Genomic DNA, 12,488 nt, shown 5'->3' with positions numbered 1-12,488 from the left:
GTGTGGGTGACACACGGGATCCATGAGCATAAGATGGTGGAGGCCCCATCATGCTGTTTCTCAGGGCTCAGGGTTGTAACTTAACTGGACTCTGGTTAATTCCCATGTTTTGTACACTAGCCTTCAGTGAAATAATAGCCTCAAAGGTATTCTTTACATCAAGGGCAATCACTCTACTTCCAAAGGGTTCCACGTTCATCCTTGCTGTGAGTGCAAAGTCCAACCGTGAGAGCCTAACCTAGAGCCCACAGTTTCTTGAAATACGTGTAAGTTTCTGCCATGTCCACATATTTTTCTGTAAAAGGGGCTTATCACTTCCCATTACATTCTCATACAGGTCTCTGATCTCCTAAAAGGCTAACTTAAAATTAGATCTAAGATGACCTAGGCCTGAGAGACTCAGAAAAAGCAGTGAAATTCTGAGAGGTGGTTCTAAGGTGCCTGGAGGGCCCGAAGCAACCTGTGAACCAGGGTCCCACAGCCTGTTAGCGGTCTCAGTCTCCACAAGACAGATGGCTATGCCAGAATCCTTCCGCTACAGCACTAAGCCATGGTCCAGTTAGTGAGAATGTGAATAAAGGAAGGAGCACGGTGACCTCTACTCTGGTGCAAGCTCCTCATCACATCATGAGCCCATTAACTGTCTAAAATCTGAGCATCCTAAAGAGAGAGTATTTTCATCCCAGGAAATGTAAATACAGTCCAACCCAAAAGTGAAAAGTATTGTAAACATATTGCTTTCCAAAGACCCTAAGCTCTCAAGAGATTATGTTTTATTCATTTATTTATTTTGAGACGAAGTCTCACTCTATCGCCCAGGCTAGAGTGCAATGGTGTGATGTTGGTTCATTGCAACTTCTGCCTCCCAGGTTCAAGTGAATCTCCTCTCTCAGCCTCCTGAGCAACTGGGATTACAGGCTCGCACCACCATATCCAGCAAATTTTTGTATTTTTAATAGAGACAGGGTTTCATCACGTTGGCCAGCCTGGTGTGAAATTCCTAACCTCAGGTGTCTTCCTGCCTTGGCCTCCCAAAGTGCTGGGATTACAGGCATGAACCACAGCTCCTAGCCTCTAGAGATAATTTTTAAAGAACTGGAGTACTTAACAAAAAGTCTTATAACTCCACTGAGAAAAACCTGATTCAGAAATAGTTTCTATGTCATATTCATAGACCAACACCAACAACTAAGGAAAAGAATACCATACCTCAGAGTCCTCCTCATCTGAAAATAAGCCTTTTGGAGTCTTTGTTTCTGACGAGGACTTGAGATTTTTGCTGGAAGGTAAGGTAACCTTTGTTGGGGGGGGGGAGAAAAAGAAAAATTAAGCATTAACAAATAAGATACCCAGAAAAGAGGGTTTACTCAATCAACCATTTAGAGAATGCATGGAGTCTCTGCTATGATAGGCACCAAGCCGAGGGGTCTGTTAAGAGAACAGTAAGACAAACAGAGGACACATCTGGTGTATTGGGGGGCAGGACACACTGCCTGGGTCAATGGGTGCACGGATGGGACATATGCAATGAGAGACAGCATGGAAAGGCAGGCTGCCTGACGGGCCTGCCAGATTCTGAATGCTGGGCCTTAGGTGGTGGGCAGGAGAAAGTCAGGGTTTCGCAGCCAGGACATGACATGATAAGACGAACTGTAGAAAGAGGAGGGATCAGCTGTGCGGGACAGCAGTGAAAGGTCAGTCAGAAGGGCTTAGAGATTGCCGGGGACACACACACTGCCCAAACGCAGGTCAATCTGAGCATCAAAAGAATGATGGTCTGGCCAACATGGTCAAACCCAGTATCTACAAAAAATACAAAAATTAGCTGGGCATGGTGTTGTGTGCATGCAGTCCCAGCTACTTGGTAGGCTGAGGCTGGAGAATCACTTGAACCCAAGAGGCTGAGGCTGCAGTGAGCTGTGATTGCACCACTACACTCCAGCCTGGACAACAGAGCAAGACCCTGTCTCAAAAAAGAAAAAAAAAAAAAAAAAAGAAGAAGAAGAATGATGGTAACGGATTATCATTTACACTGAAGAATGAATCCATGATCCCAAAGGGATAATAAAAATAGGGGAAGGAGAGGAAAAGAAAGATCTTCTTTCAGAAAAATGTCAACCAATAAGAAATACAGAATTAAAAAAGCAGTGGTTTATGCTCGCTAACATGTTAACTGATTCAGGAAAAGATCATCAATGGATTTTTAAAACACTGAGTAAGAGGCTGGGAGACAACAGATATTCACACTGTGTTCAACTATCACTTTAGAGATCAACTTATCAATGACAAAAGAAAACAGGGTCCTTTCCAGTTAAGCAGTGTGGTGGGCACCCTAACAACCAAGTGACAAACGTGTCTCAATGAGGCAGACAGTGGACCTGATGTGTCTTGGGAGATGATCCAATGGGAAGTGCACAACCCTGTCTGCTTGTATTTTTGCCAAAACTGCTGACCCTGAATCTACTCAGAGGAAAATGATCAAGCAAATTCACAATGTAACACATTCTACAAGACAAGTGGCTGGACATTAAAAAAAAAAAGATGTGGGAGGTGTTGCTCTAGATTAAGGAGACCAAAGAGACAGGACAACCAAATGCAATGCAGACACACTGCCTGAATCCTGGGTTTCTTTAAAAAAAATCAAAACACAAAAACAACTATAAACCAGGGGTCCCCAACCCTGGGCTGCAGACCAGTCCATGGCCTGTTAGGAGCCGGGTCACACAGCAGGAGGTGAGGTGAGCAGCAAGCATTACTGCCTGAGCTCCTCCTCCTGTCAGATCAGCGGCAGCAGCAGATTCTCACAGGAGGGCAAACCCTACTGTGAACTGTGCCTGCGAGGGATCTAGGTTGCAAGTTGCACTCTCCTTACGTCCCTAATGCCAAAAAGGTTGGGGACTGCTGCTATAAACGGCATTTTGGGAACAAGAGAGGAAATTACAATATAAACTATAGGCGAGATAATTGTAAATCTGTATTCTATTTGTTGGGGTGATTTTACAAAGACATTTTGGGGCAAACTGGAGCAATTCTAACACAGACTAGGTATTAGATTCTACTATAGAATTACTGTCAGTCTCACAGCTGTTGATCATGGCACTGTGGTTATATGGAAGTCTTTTCAAGAGAGGCTTAATGAAATATTTAGGGGTAGAATGTCACAATGACTACACACAAACAGTTCCATGCAGCAAACAGTTCAAACAACTTGCATGCAAATAGTTCAGGAAAAAAATAGATACGTAACAAGGTTTACATCCGTAAAATATTTGCCAAAACCCTAAGAAATGATCAGTTTGGGTGGTAGTTATTTGGGTGTTCACTGCAATATTCTTTCCACTTTCTGTTTGAAGTTCTTCAATATGAACGTGTAAGGGAACAATACTTCCCTTTAGGTTCCAGATGAATTATTAAAATGCCACGGATCAATGCTCCTGCGTTAACTCTTCCATCCCGCTCACCTTTTTTTCTGCTCTTGCTTTATTTTCATCTGTCTGACTCACAGTGGCTTCTGGCAATGCTTGGGCTTTTTCTTTGAACAGATCTCCTTCTTCGTCACCAAAGATATTGGCAGCGGATTGGACTTTGCCTTTAAAAATACCAAGGCATAAAATTACACTAAGGTCAAACATCCTATCACAAAATTCACAGATTAAAAAATTATTCTCTCCCGAAGAATAAATATAAAAAGTTATGTTGTTTCTTGATTAGTTATACAGAAATAGTAAGTGAAACTATACTCTTCCCTTGGAATTTTTCAAAGAGCATAGTAACAGCTCAGTTGAAAAACAGAACAGATAGTTTAACCACGTGGGTGACATGCTTATCCAAGCAGACATCACCTGTGCTTAGAGTAGCTTGGACTGGCCTACATGGTGAAGAGAGATCTAGAGGAAGAAAGATCATTTAAGAGGGCCACCAAGCTACTCATCTAAGGAATCTGAGAAATGAGGGCTTGGCTCCTGCTTTAAAAAAATCAAACAGTACAAAAGCAGATAAAAGCAAATACTGAAATCCCCTCATAATCCCACCGGTCTACTCAAACAAGACGGACATTGGCAACAGTTCAGCATACATGCTTCTAATTCCCCCAAAGAATGTACTGATGAATTACTTTAGTTATTTACAAATAAGACTACAAATAAGATACTTTGAACAATGTGTCTTACCATTTGTGTTTTCCATTTAATGTACCTATAAAATCTTCCCAAGTCAACAAGCATAGACCCTTTCAACAGTTGTACTATATTCCACTGAATAGAAGGGCCATAGCTTACCCTGCTGATGAATATTTTCACCACCATAAGCACTGCTGTACCGAATGGGGCATGTGTTGCTGAAATGAGGTCACTGACTCATGAATGTCCTGAAGAGAACAGCAGTTGTCAAAGAAAGCAGCATCAATTTACTAGTGATTCCAAATCAGTTCTCAAAGATATCCACTAAGTGAGAGTCCTGGGGAGCTACCAAAAGCACTACTACCTTCACTCACTGTCAACTTCACTGAGACCTGCGTGCATTCTGCATCCGTTTGCACTTTTTCTAGATTAACTAGGCTATCGTTTTCCCTCACACTTCGGCTTCCATCCTTACTTTCTACACCTAACGTTTGAAAAGGAGAGTCAGTCCAGACAGCCTACTTCTAAATATATTCAGTTCCATCTATTCCTATGCCATCCTTTTTTAGTTTTTCAACTTGCTGAAAATCTTGTGCACCTTAGGGAGCTACCTTTCTTTTCCAGAAAAGCAGTCAACGAATCTGTCCTGCTATTCCAAGTGTGATCTACAGACCATGAAGCTTGCCGGAAAATGTAAATTCTCAGGCCCCACCCTGGACCTACTGAATCCGAATCTTCATTTTGACAAAAGCCTCTGGGAGATTCATCTGCACATTTAAAAACAAATGATTTACAGGAATGACTTCAGGAACACAGGACTTACATTTAAGAGGAAAAGAAAGGAGAACGCCAAAGTGGCCAAGGGGATGAAAACCCCATCATCTGAGGAAAGACCAAGGCCGCCTGAGCTTTCTGGCAGAGAGAAGAGAAGCTGGGAACTAAACAGCCAGCATGCAACATGTGGCTCATGTAATTAACTAAGGTCGGCTGGAAGAAAGTATGATTAAAACTTTACAATACAAAAGGTCAGAACTAGAAATTGCAAGCGAAAGTTATAGGGAAAAGGATTTCTGCTCTCTATAAGGAAAATAATCATAGTAATCAGCTTACAGAGCAGAAAAGATTGGTTCACAAAAGAGACCTCCCAGGCATCACACCTATGTAAGTACAGACACAACAGCTCAATGACAGGAATGCTGGAGAAGGGATTCTGGTACTATAAGAGATATAAAACTAGGGGAGCTTAAGTTCTTTTTAGGCAACATTCTCTTTCTGGCTGAAGTCCCAGAAACAGAGGCAGGAACAGGTACCTGTTTTGGAAGGTTTGCTGCGGGGTGCCGAGAAAAAGTCGTCATCATCATCATCATCATCATCATCAAAGAGGCCAGTGGGAGGGGGAACGTAGGGGCTTTTCCTTGGAGTGGGCTGCTCAGGCTTCTCAGGCTCCTTCAGTGATGGAATGGAGGCAGCACCAAACACATCCGTGTCTCCTGTGGGCGGAGGGACAAGACAGCCATAGCTGTGAGCCAGTGTGCGCCTGTTGGATTTACAGAAAATAATTATCACCCACCAAGAACTTTGCATTTCAGTTAATCCACAAAGTGCATTAACAGGGCCAGATAGCCTCCATCCATTACTGCTATAGAAGATCTCACCATGGAGAATCACCAGGTCATTCACACACAAAAAAGTCCAAGGCCACTGAGCTCTAGGAGAATAAGAGCTAACATCAGTAAATGAGCTCTTTCTATAAGCTGCTCAAAGCCCTTTGAAGCTCCCAGGTGCTTTCTCGTCCCCAGCTAGGCTTTAGATGATAATTTTGAAAATGAGAAAACAGTATTTGTACAGTTTTTAGAAAACAAACCTTAAGCTATGTTACCTAAAAATACAGAAACAGCTCCTGCTGGGATTTTCTTTCCAGGTTTGGATGAGGAAGACTCTAGAATGAGAAAGCAAGTGATAACCATTTCACAAGGGAAACAACTTTCCTTGCTATTTTCTTCCTGAAATATGTGCAATGTAACACACAGCTACTATCAGACCTTTTGAAACGAATTTTTCCTGAACAAGCCACTTTAAAATTCTTTAGTATTTTCTTCTCTACTGATGTCAGGACTTTTTTCTTGGGATTAACAAAATCTGAGCTGTGACTTCAAAGGAAGAGCATGCTGACTGTGATCAAGTCACAGCAGTGGGTCAGCTGGGGGACACCAAGGGAGGTGGTGAGCACAGCTGGCAGAGGCAGGGACAGAACGACCAGGGGCTCCCCCAAACAGTTCCAGCTCTACCCATTCCAGTTGGATGAGAATGAACAAGTAAAAAAGAACCGCAAAAAGGTGAGTCGTCAGTAAAAAAATATAGACAGTAAGAGCAAAGGGGGAAATCAAGCAAGTCACTGATGCCAAAACGCAGACAGCAGAAAGCAGAGCAGAGCCAGGCTAGCAGCCCACACAGCAAGCACGAGGAGTGGCCTCCAAGGCCCAGCTCTGATGTGGGTGCCGGGAAGACTCGGCACTTAGAATCACTAATTCCCAAGTCCGGAGAACTACCACAAACCTATTGAGTAACATTTGTATGTTAAAAATATATTTGTATTTGTGTTTTTAAAAAACTGCACAAATGGGCCAGGTGCAGTGGCTCATGCCTGTATTCCCAGCATTTTGTGAGGCCAAGGTGGGTGATCACTTGAGGACAGGAGTTTAAGACCAGCCTGTCCAACTGTCCAACATGGTGAAACCCTGTCTCTACTAAAAATACAAAAACAAAAACAAAAAAAACTGCACAGAAGATTTTAATGCACACTGCGCTGGGGAATTACTGGTCTCCAACTTTTATAGAGAATGTTAAAAATGTTTCTTTAAATTAAACTTCATTCAATGAAAACCATCCTCAACACTGCTCTAGGGTACTTTTCTTGTCTGATTTTCATGAGTTCTCTCCTAACAAAGAGGCAAGACTGTGATACGGGGTTTACAGATGGTACTCTGTTTTTTCCAAGACATCAATTAGTGAAGATGAATTACTTTCAACTGGACCAAGGTAAAAACAACAGCTTCCTGCTTAACACAGAAACGAGGCTTGGGAACAACCCCGGGGTTCCATCTCCTAGTGAGAAGGAACTCTGCACACCGAGACACAGCTGACCAGCCCCAGCTTACCCTCCTTAACAGAGCCTCCAGCTGGCCGATCCTGGGGGGCTTCCATGAAGAGGTCACTCTGGTTGTAATAAGGTATATGACAAAGAATTAACAAAACCAGGAGAAAGCATAGCTGCATTTGAGGATTTCTAAGGAAAAGTAACCCATAAGATTTAAAGCTACATATTTACTACTCTGTTAGAAAATTAGTTGCAAAGTGATAATAACTACGGTAAAATCAGATCCTAAAATAATTTAGGCCTGTCCAGGAATTAAAAACAAACACGGAAGACAACAGATAAGGCAAGAAACAATCACCTAGTAAATTATTCACATTAACACGTGCACATCTTCTCCTCACCTAACAAAGGGTAGAAGGATATGGTATTTTTCACTCAGTGATTCTTAATTCAAAATGTCCCAAAATATGAAACTAGAAGCAACTTCCAACTGAGCTGTTTTTCCCGCAGTAAACAAATAAAGCCTATTTCTTCCCTGTGGACCCCCGACACAGCTAGCTGCAGGGAGTGTTGCTGGGTACCATGGACTCACCTCCTCGTCCTCATCATCAAAGAGCCCTTTTCCCCCACTGAACAGGCCGCCTCGAGAGCCAAATGGCGAGAAGTCCTCGTCGGTCAGCTTGGGGGGTGCGAATAAGTTATCCTCTTCATCTAGCAAACAGAAAGCAGTGTTTTGCAGGGAGCATTAAAGATGGGTCTGGAACTCAAATTCCCGTGTTGGCATCTGCAACATCTCCAAACTGGCATGGAGTTTATCTGACCCTATTTAACAAAGCGTGAGGCAGTCTGATGAATTTCACACTAAACCCCTGGCACAGTCCACTGACGCACTCAAAAGGTTCTCTGGGCCTCCACTCTCAAGTCTGTCAATGTCTGCAGCAGACAGCATTCATTCTCTAGGTCAGCACCCTGGATCTAGATTTACTCTGAAGCAAGCATTCAGGTCAGATGTCATATTCAAGACCCATTCCCCCACAAATCTGGGGGAAGGAAGGGCAGACTAAACAAAGGGATCTGCAGACTGACACAGTGACAAGTGAAATATAATGGACACGGCTGTTCAACAGGAAAAGGCCTGGTGTATCCTTTATTAAAAACAAAAGCTAAAGATCCCTAAGTTTCTACACTTCTAAAGAATTCCAGAAAGACAAGAAATGATTGCTGTAAAATCTAATAAATCAAATCTCTACAGGAATTTTTACTCCACACCCACATCTCCTCCCAGCACTCCAAAACATGACTTCCAAGGCTTTTGTTTGTTTTTGAGACCGAGTCTCGCACTGTCACCCGGGCTGGAGTGCAGTGGCGTGATCAGGGCTCACTGCAACCTCTGCCTCCCAGGTTCAAGCGATTCTCCTGCCTCAGACTCCCAAGTAGCTGGGACTACAGGTACCTGCCACCACGCCAAGCTAATTTTTTGTATTTTTAGTAGAAACAGGGTTTCACTATGTTGGCCACGCTGGTCTTAAACTCCTGACCTTATGATCCGGCCGCCTCGGCCTTCCAAAGCACTGGGATTACAGGCGTGAGCCACTGTGCCCAGCCCAGAGGCTTCAGCAAAGTAAATGGAGACAGACCCACTTGTCAGAGGGAAAACAGCATGTAAAGCAGTACTTTATGATTTATGTAAGCAACAATCTTGAGTCAAAGGGCTCCTAAAATAACAAAATTGAGGGAAAAGGCCCACCGTCTGAAGGAGTTCTCCTTTCCTTCTTCTCTTTGAGTGTCTTCCGAGGTTTTGCTTCTCCTGAGGATAAGGCTTGAAGAACAGTTCACAGTTTTAATAGTACTAAGTCCTCCCTCAGTATACATATCCTGGTTCTTTCCACATCTGTCATCCTCATAACTCACAGCTAAGAGCAAGATGTCTGCCATTCATCTCAGCTCCACCAGAGCACTGAACCCCCTGCCCTGCCCATAGTGGGCACTCAAGAGTCTCTTTGTATGGCAGAAGGCTTCTGCTCTCATACCAGGCTCATGTGCATAACAGGATTGTATTTGTTGAAAGAATTATTATGTTATCTTTCTACTCTGTTATATAACTAGAACATGCTATATAGCACATTCTTATTTGTTCAAAATATAGGAGTAAATATTCAGACAGGAATTCTTAAGCTGTTACCCATGGTTCTCTGGTTTCCATTAATCCCCTGAAATTATATGTAAAGTGTTATCTACATGTGTACATGTATGTTTTTCTTGTGGGTCCACAGTGTTTAGTTATCAAAAGGAGTCCATTAACCAAAAAAGGAATAAGCGTTACAATTTAAGCCTCTTCTGCCATAGTAATTACTAATCAAAAGGGAAATCCGCCTTTGATGAAGCCAGCAGAGGGCCCTGCACTACCCCTCCCCGACTCCCCGTCAGTGCATCTAGGGCTCACTTGTAGGCTCCTCGTCCACTCGGCCCATGGCATCCCCCTTGATGCGGGCAGCCAGCTCATCAGCAAACGATGTAGGTCTGCTTCTTTTCTACAGCAGGAGAAATCAAAAGAATTGCTTTTTTGTAACAAACTAGTACACTTCAAGTTTGGACACCTAACAACATTGTGTATACAAGAGCAAAGAAATTGAACTGAGGAGAAAACAGTTTAATTAAATTAATTTAAACATATGTACCCTACACAGCTCACCCAAGGAACAGGACTCATAAAATGCTCCTTCAAAGGGAGATGCTCTTTATTTCCTTACTTTTTTAATACTTCACTTTAATACTTAAAATCTAAACAAGAAAATAAGAAAAAGGTGCAGGGGCGGAGAGACAGGAGCACTACAGTCTTCAAACTCTGGAACCAGACATATTCTGAATGATCTGACTCATAAAATCATAACATCTGGACAAGAAAGTGGTACTTGTGAGGCAATTTGAGAAGGTTGCCATTATTTTCCAAAGTGGAAATGAAATGACAAATACGCAAAAATGAGAGAGGTACAAAGTAAGTGACAATAAAAGAAACAAGTCATTGGTTCTAAAACCCTGCCAAGGGATAGCAATTACAGTCTTCCTTACAGGTCTAGTATTTTCTTCAATGTCCTCAATATCTTCCTCCTCCTTCTCGGAGTCAACGAAAAGGTCACAGCCATCATCATCCTCTTCCTCATCACTCATTTGTGTGGTATGCTAAGAGTATGAAATACCAAATTAGAACTACTAGTTATTAAGCTAAAGAGATACTGTCAGCCTTTAGGCTCCTCCTTCAAAAAGGTAACAGCTTTTAAAAATAATAATCATAATCATGATGCAGCAAGTTATGAAGCAAAAGATGTGCTGGAACAAATAATACACAAGATTTACTTCGAATCTAAATTAAAAAAATTATATATATATATATACATTTTTGAGATGGAGTCTTGCTCTGTCACCCCGTCTGGAGTGCATCAGCGTGATCTCGACTCACTGCAACCTCCGCCTCCTAGGTTTAAGCCATTCTCCTGCCTCAACCCTCTGAGTAGCTGGGCTTCCAGGTGCCTGCCACCACGCCTGGCTAATTTTTGTATTTTTGTAGAGAGAGGGTTTCACCATGTTAGCCAGGCTGGTCTCAAACTCCTGACCTCAGGTGATCTGACCACCTTGGCTTCCCAAAACACTGGGATTACAGGCATGAGCCACTGCGCACAGCCTTTTACTAGAGAAATATAAACAAAATCAGCATAGTCTTACCTTAGTAAGAATACTGAGTAACAGTTAAAAGGTAAAAGCTGTAACAATTAGACAGCCATCCAAGGTAGGTCAAGCAAAAAAGCGCAGAATAACAAATCCAGGATGATACCACGCCCCCTCTGCAAACACTACAGCATGTCCATGAAACAGATGTATTTATGAAAGCAAAGAAACAGACGTGGAAAGACATGCTCCCAGAGCACGATCCCAGTTACCTCTGAAGAGTATGCAGCAAAGGAAAGGACTGGAAGGCTCAAACTTGGCCTTATCTGTTAAGTTCTAATTTTTCCAAAGGTACACACTACTATGCATAATTTAAAAAATTTTTTCTCAATGTCTGAATCAACAAACTGTGCCAGGCATGTTACTAAAAGCACTTTATTATCTAATTTAATCCTTACAACTTTGAGGTTAGCTGCAGCACACAAAACCAACCTGTTGCATAAGCTAGTGCTTTTACTCACTATACTGTACTGTTTTTGAAAAACTGTTTGTGGCTGGGCGTGGTGGCTCACGCCTGTAATCCCAACACTGTGGGAGGCTGAGGCAGGTGTATCACCTGAGGTCAGGAGTTCAACACCAGCCTGGCCAACATAGCAATACCCTGTCTCCACTAAAAATATAAAAACTAGCTGGGCATGGTGGCGCATGCCTGTAATCCCAGCTATGCGGGAGGCTGAGGCACAAGAATCACTTGAACCCAGGAGGTGGAGGTTGTAGTGAGCCAAGATCGTGCCACTACACTCCAGACTGGGTAACAGAGAGAGACTCCGTCTCAAAAAAAAAAAAAAAAGAAAGAAAGAAGGAAAAGAAAAACTCTTTGCATTTACAGATCTTAATAGGAAATTCCACAGAAACAAATATCCTGTGAAGACTGATCATTAAAATTATAAAGATCAACATTTATGAATACAACCAGGAAAATACAGTACCAACCAGAAAGTATAAAATCCATCATTTGATAGTTAAACATTTTTGTGAAAAAAATATTTCCCAGTTAAGAAATTCAAACGCAAATTTTTAACTAAAAAAAATTTAATCACCCCAGTGATGAGATTGTAGGAAAATCAACATGCATAATACTTAACGTAGAATGTCCACCAGACATTAAGTTATTAACGTAAGTTTATACCACCTTATTCTGAAGAAACAGTTCACAGAAGCAAAGGATTTCTATACATAAAAATATTGGCTGGGCATGGTAGCTCATACCTGTAATCCCAGTACTCTGGGAGGGTGAGGTGGGTAGACTGCCTGAGCTCAAGACTAGCCTGGAAAACATGGGAAGACCCCGACTCCACTAAAAATACAAAAAATTAGCTGGGCATGGTGTCACACACCTGTAGTCCCAGCTACTCAGGGAGGCTGAGGGATGAGAATTGCTTAACCCTTTAGGCAGAGACTGCACTGAACTGAGATCACACCACTGCACTCCAGCCTAGGCAACAGAGCGAGACTCTGTCTCAAAAAAAAAAAAAAGAAAGAAAGAAAAAGGAAAGAAAAGAAAATACTGAATACATTATTACATCAAAAGTACAACTCTAGAAATAATT

At 42.3% G+C, this 12,488-nt stretch overlaps 1 protein-coding gene across 2 annotated transcripts in view; it reads right to left on the bottom strand.

Annotated features, from left to right (window-relative positions):
* Window positions 1-12,488, bottom strand: part of LOC104662618 (WASH complex subunit 2A) — a 66,896-nt gene that overhangs the window by 33,859 nt on the left and 20,549 nt on the right. For both annotated transcript variants that reach the window (XM_030940437.1, XM_030940438.1), the window contains 9 exons: window positions 10,285-10,395; window positions 9,659-9,746; window positions 8,963-9,034; window positions 7,808-7,926; window positions 7,277-7,334; window positions 5,998-6,057; window positions 5,429-5,608; window positions 3,462-3,589; window positions 1,210-1,296 (listed from right to left, as the gene is read on the bottom strand). In XM_030940437.1, the coding sequence (XP_030796297.1) occupies window positions 1,210-1,296; window positions 3,462-3,589; window positions 5,429-5,608; window positions 5,998-6,057; window positions 7,277-7,334; window positions 7,808-7,926; window positions 8,963-9,034; window positions 9,659-9,746; window positions 10,285-10,395 (903 nt within the window). The remainder of the gene's footprint in view (window positions 1-1,209; window positions 1,297-3,461; window positions 3,590-5,428; window positions 5,609-5,997; window positions 6,058-7,276; window positions 7,335-7,807; window positions 7,927-8,962; window positions 9,035-9,658; window positions 9,747-10,284; window positions 10,396-12,488) is intronic.

The sequence above is a fragment of the Rhinopithecus roxellana genome, chromosome 11 (assembly GCF_007565055.1).
Source record: "Rhinopithecus roxellana isolate Shanxi Qingling chromosome 11, ASM756505v1, whole genome shotgun sequence".
NCBI lineage: Eukaryota > Metazoa > Chordata > Mammalia > Primates > Cercopithecidae > Rhinopithecus > Rhinopithecus roxellana.
The sequence above is the reverse complement of the archived record's forward strand: the minus strand, read 5'-3'. Positions and strand labels throughout refer to the sequence as shown.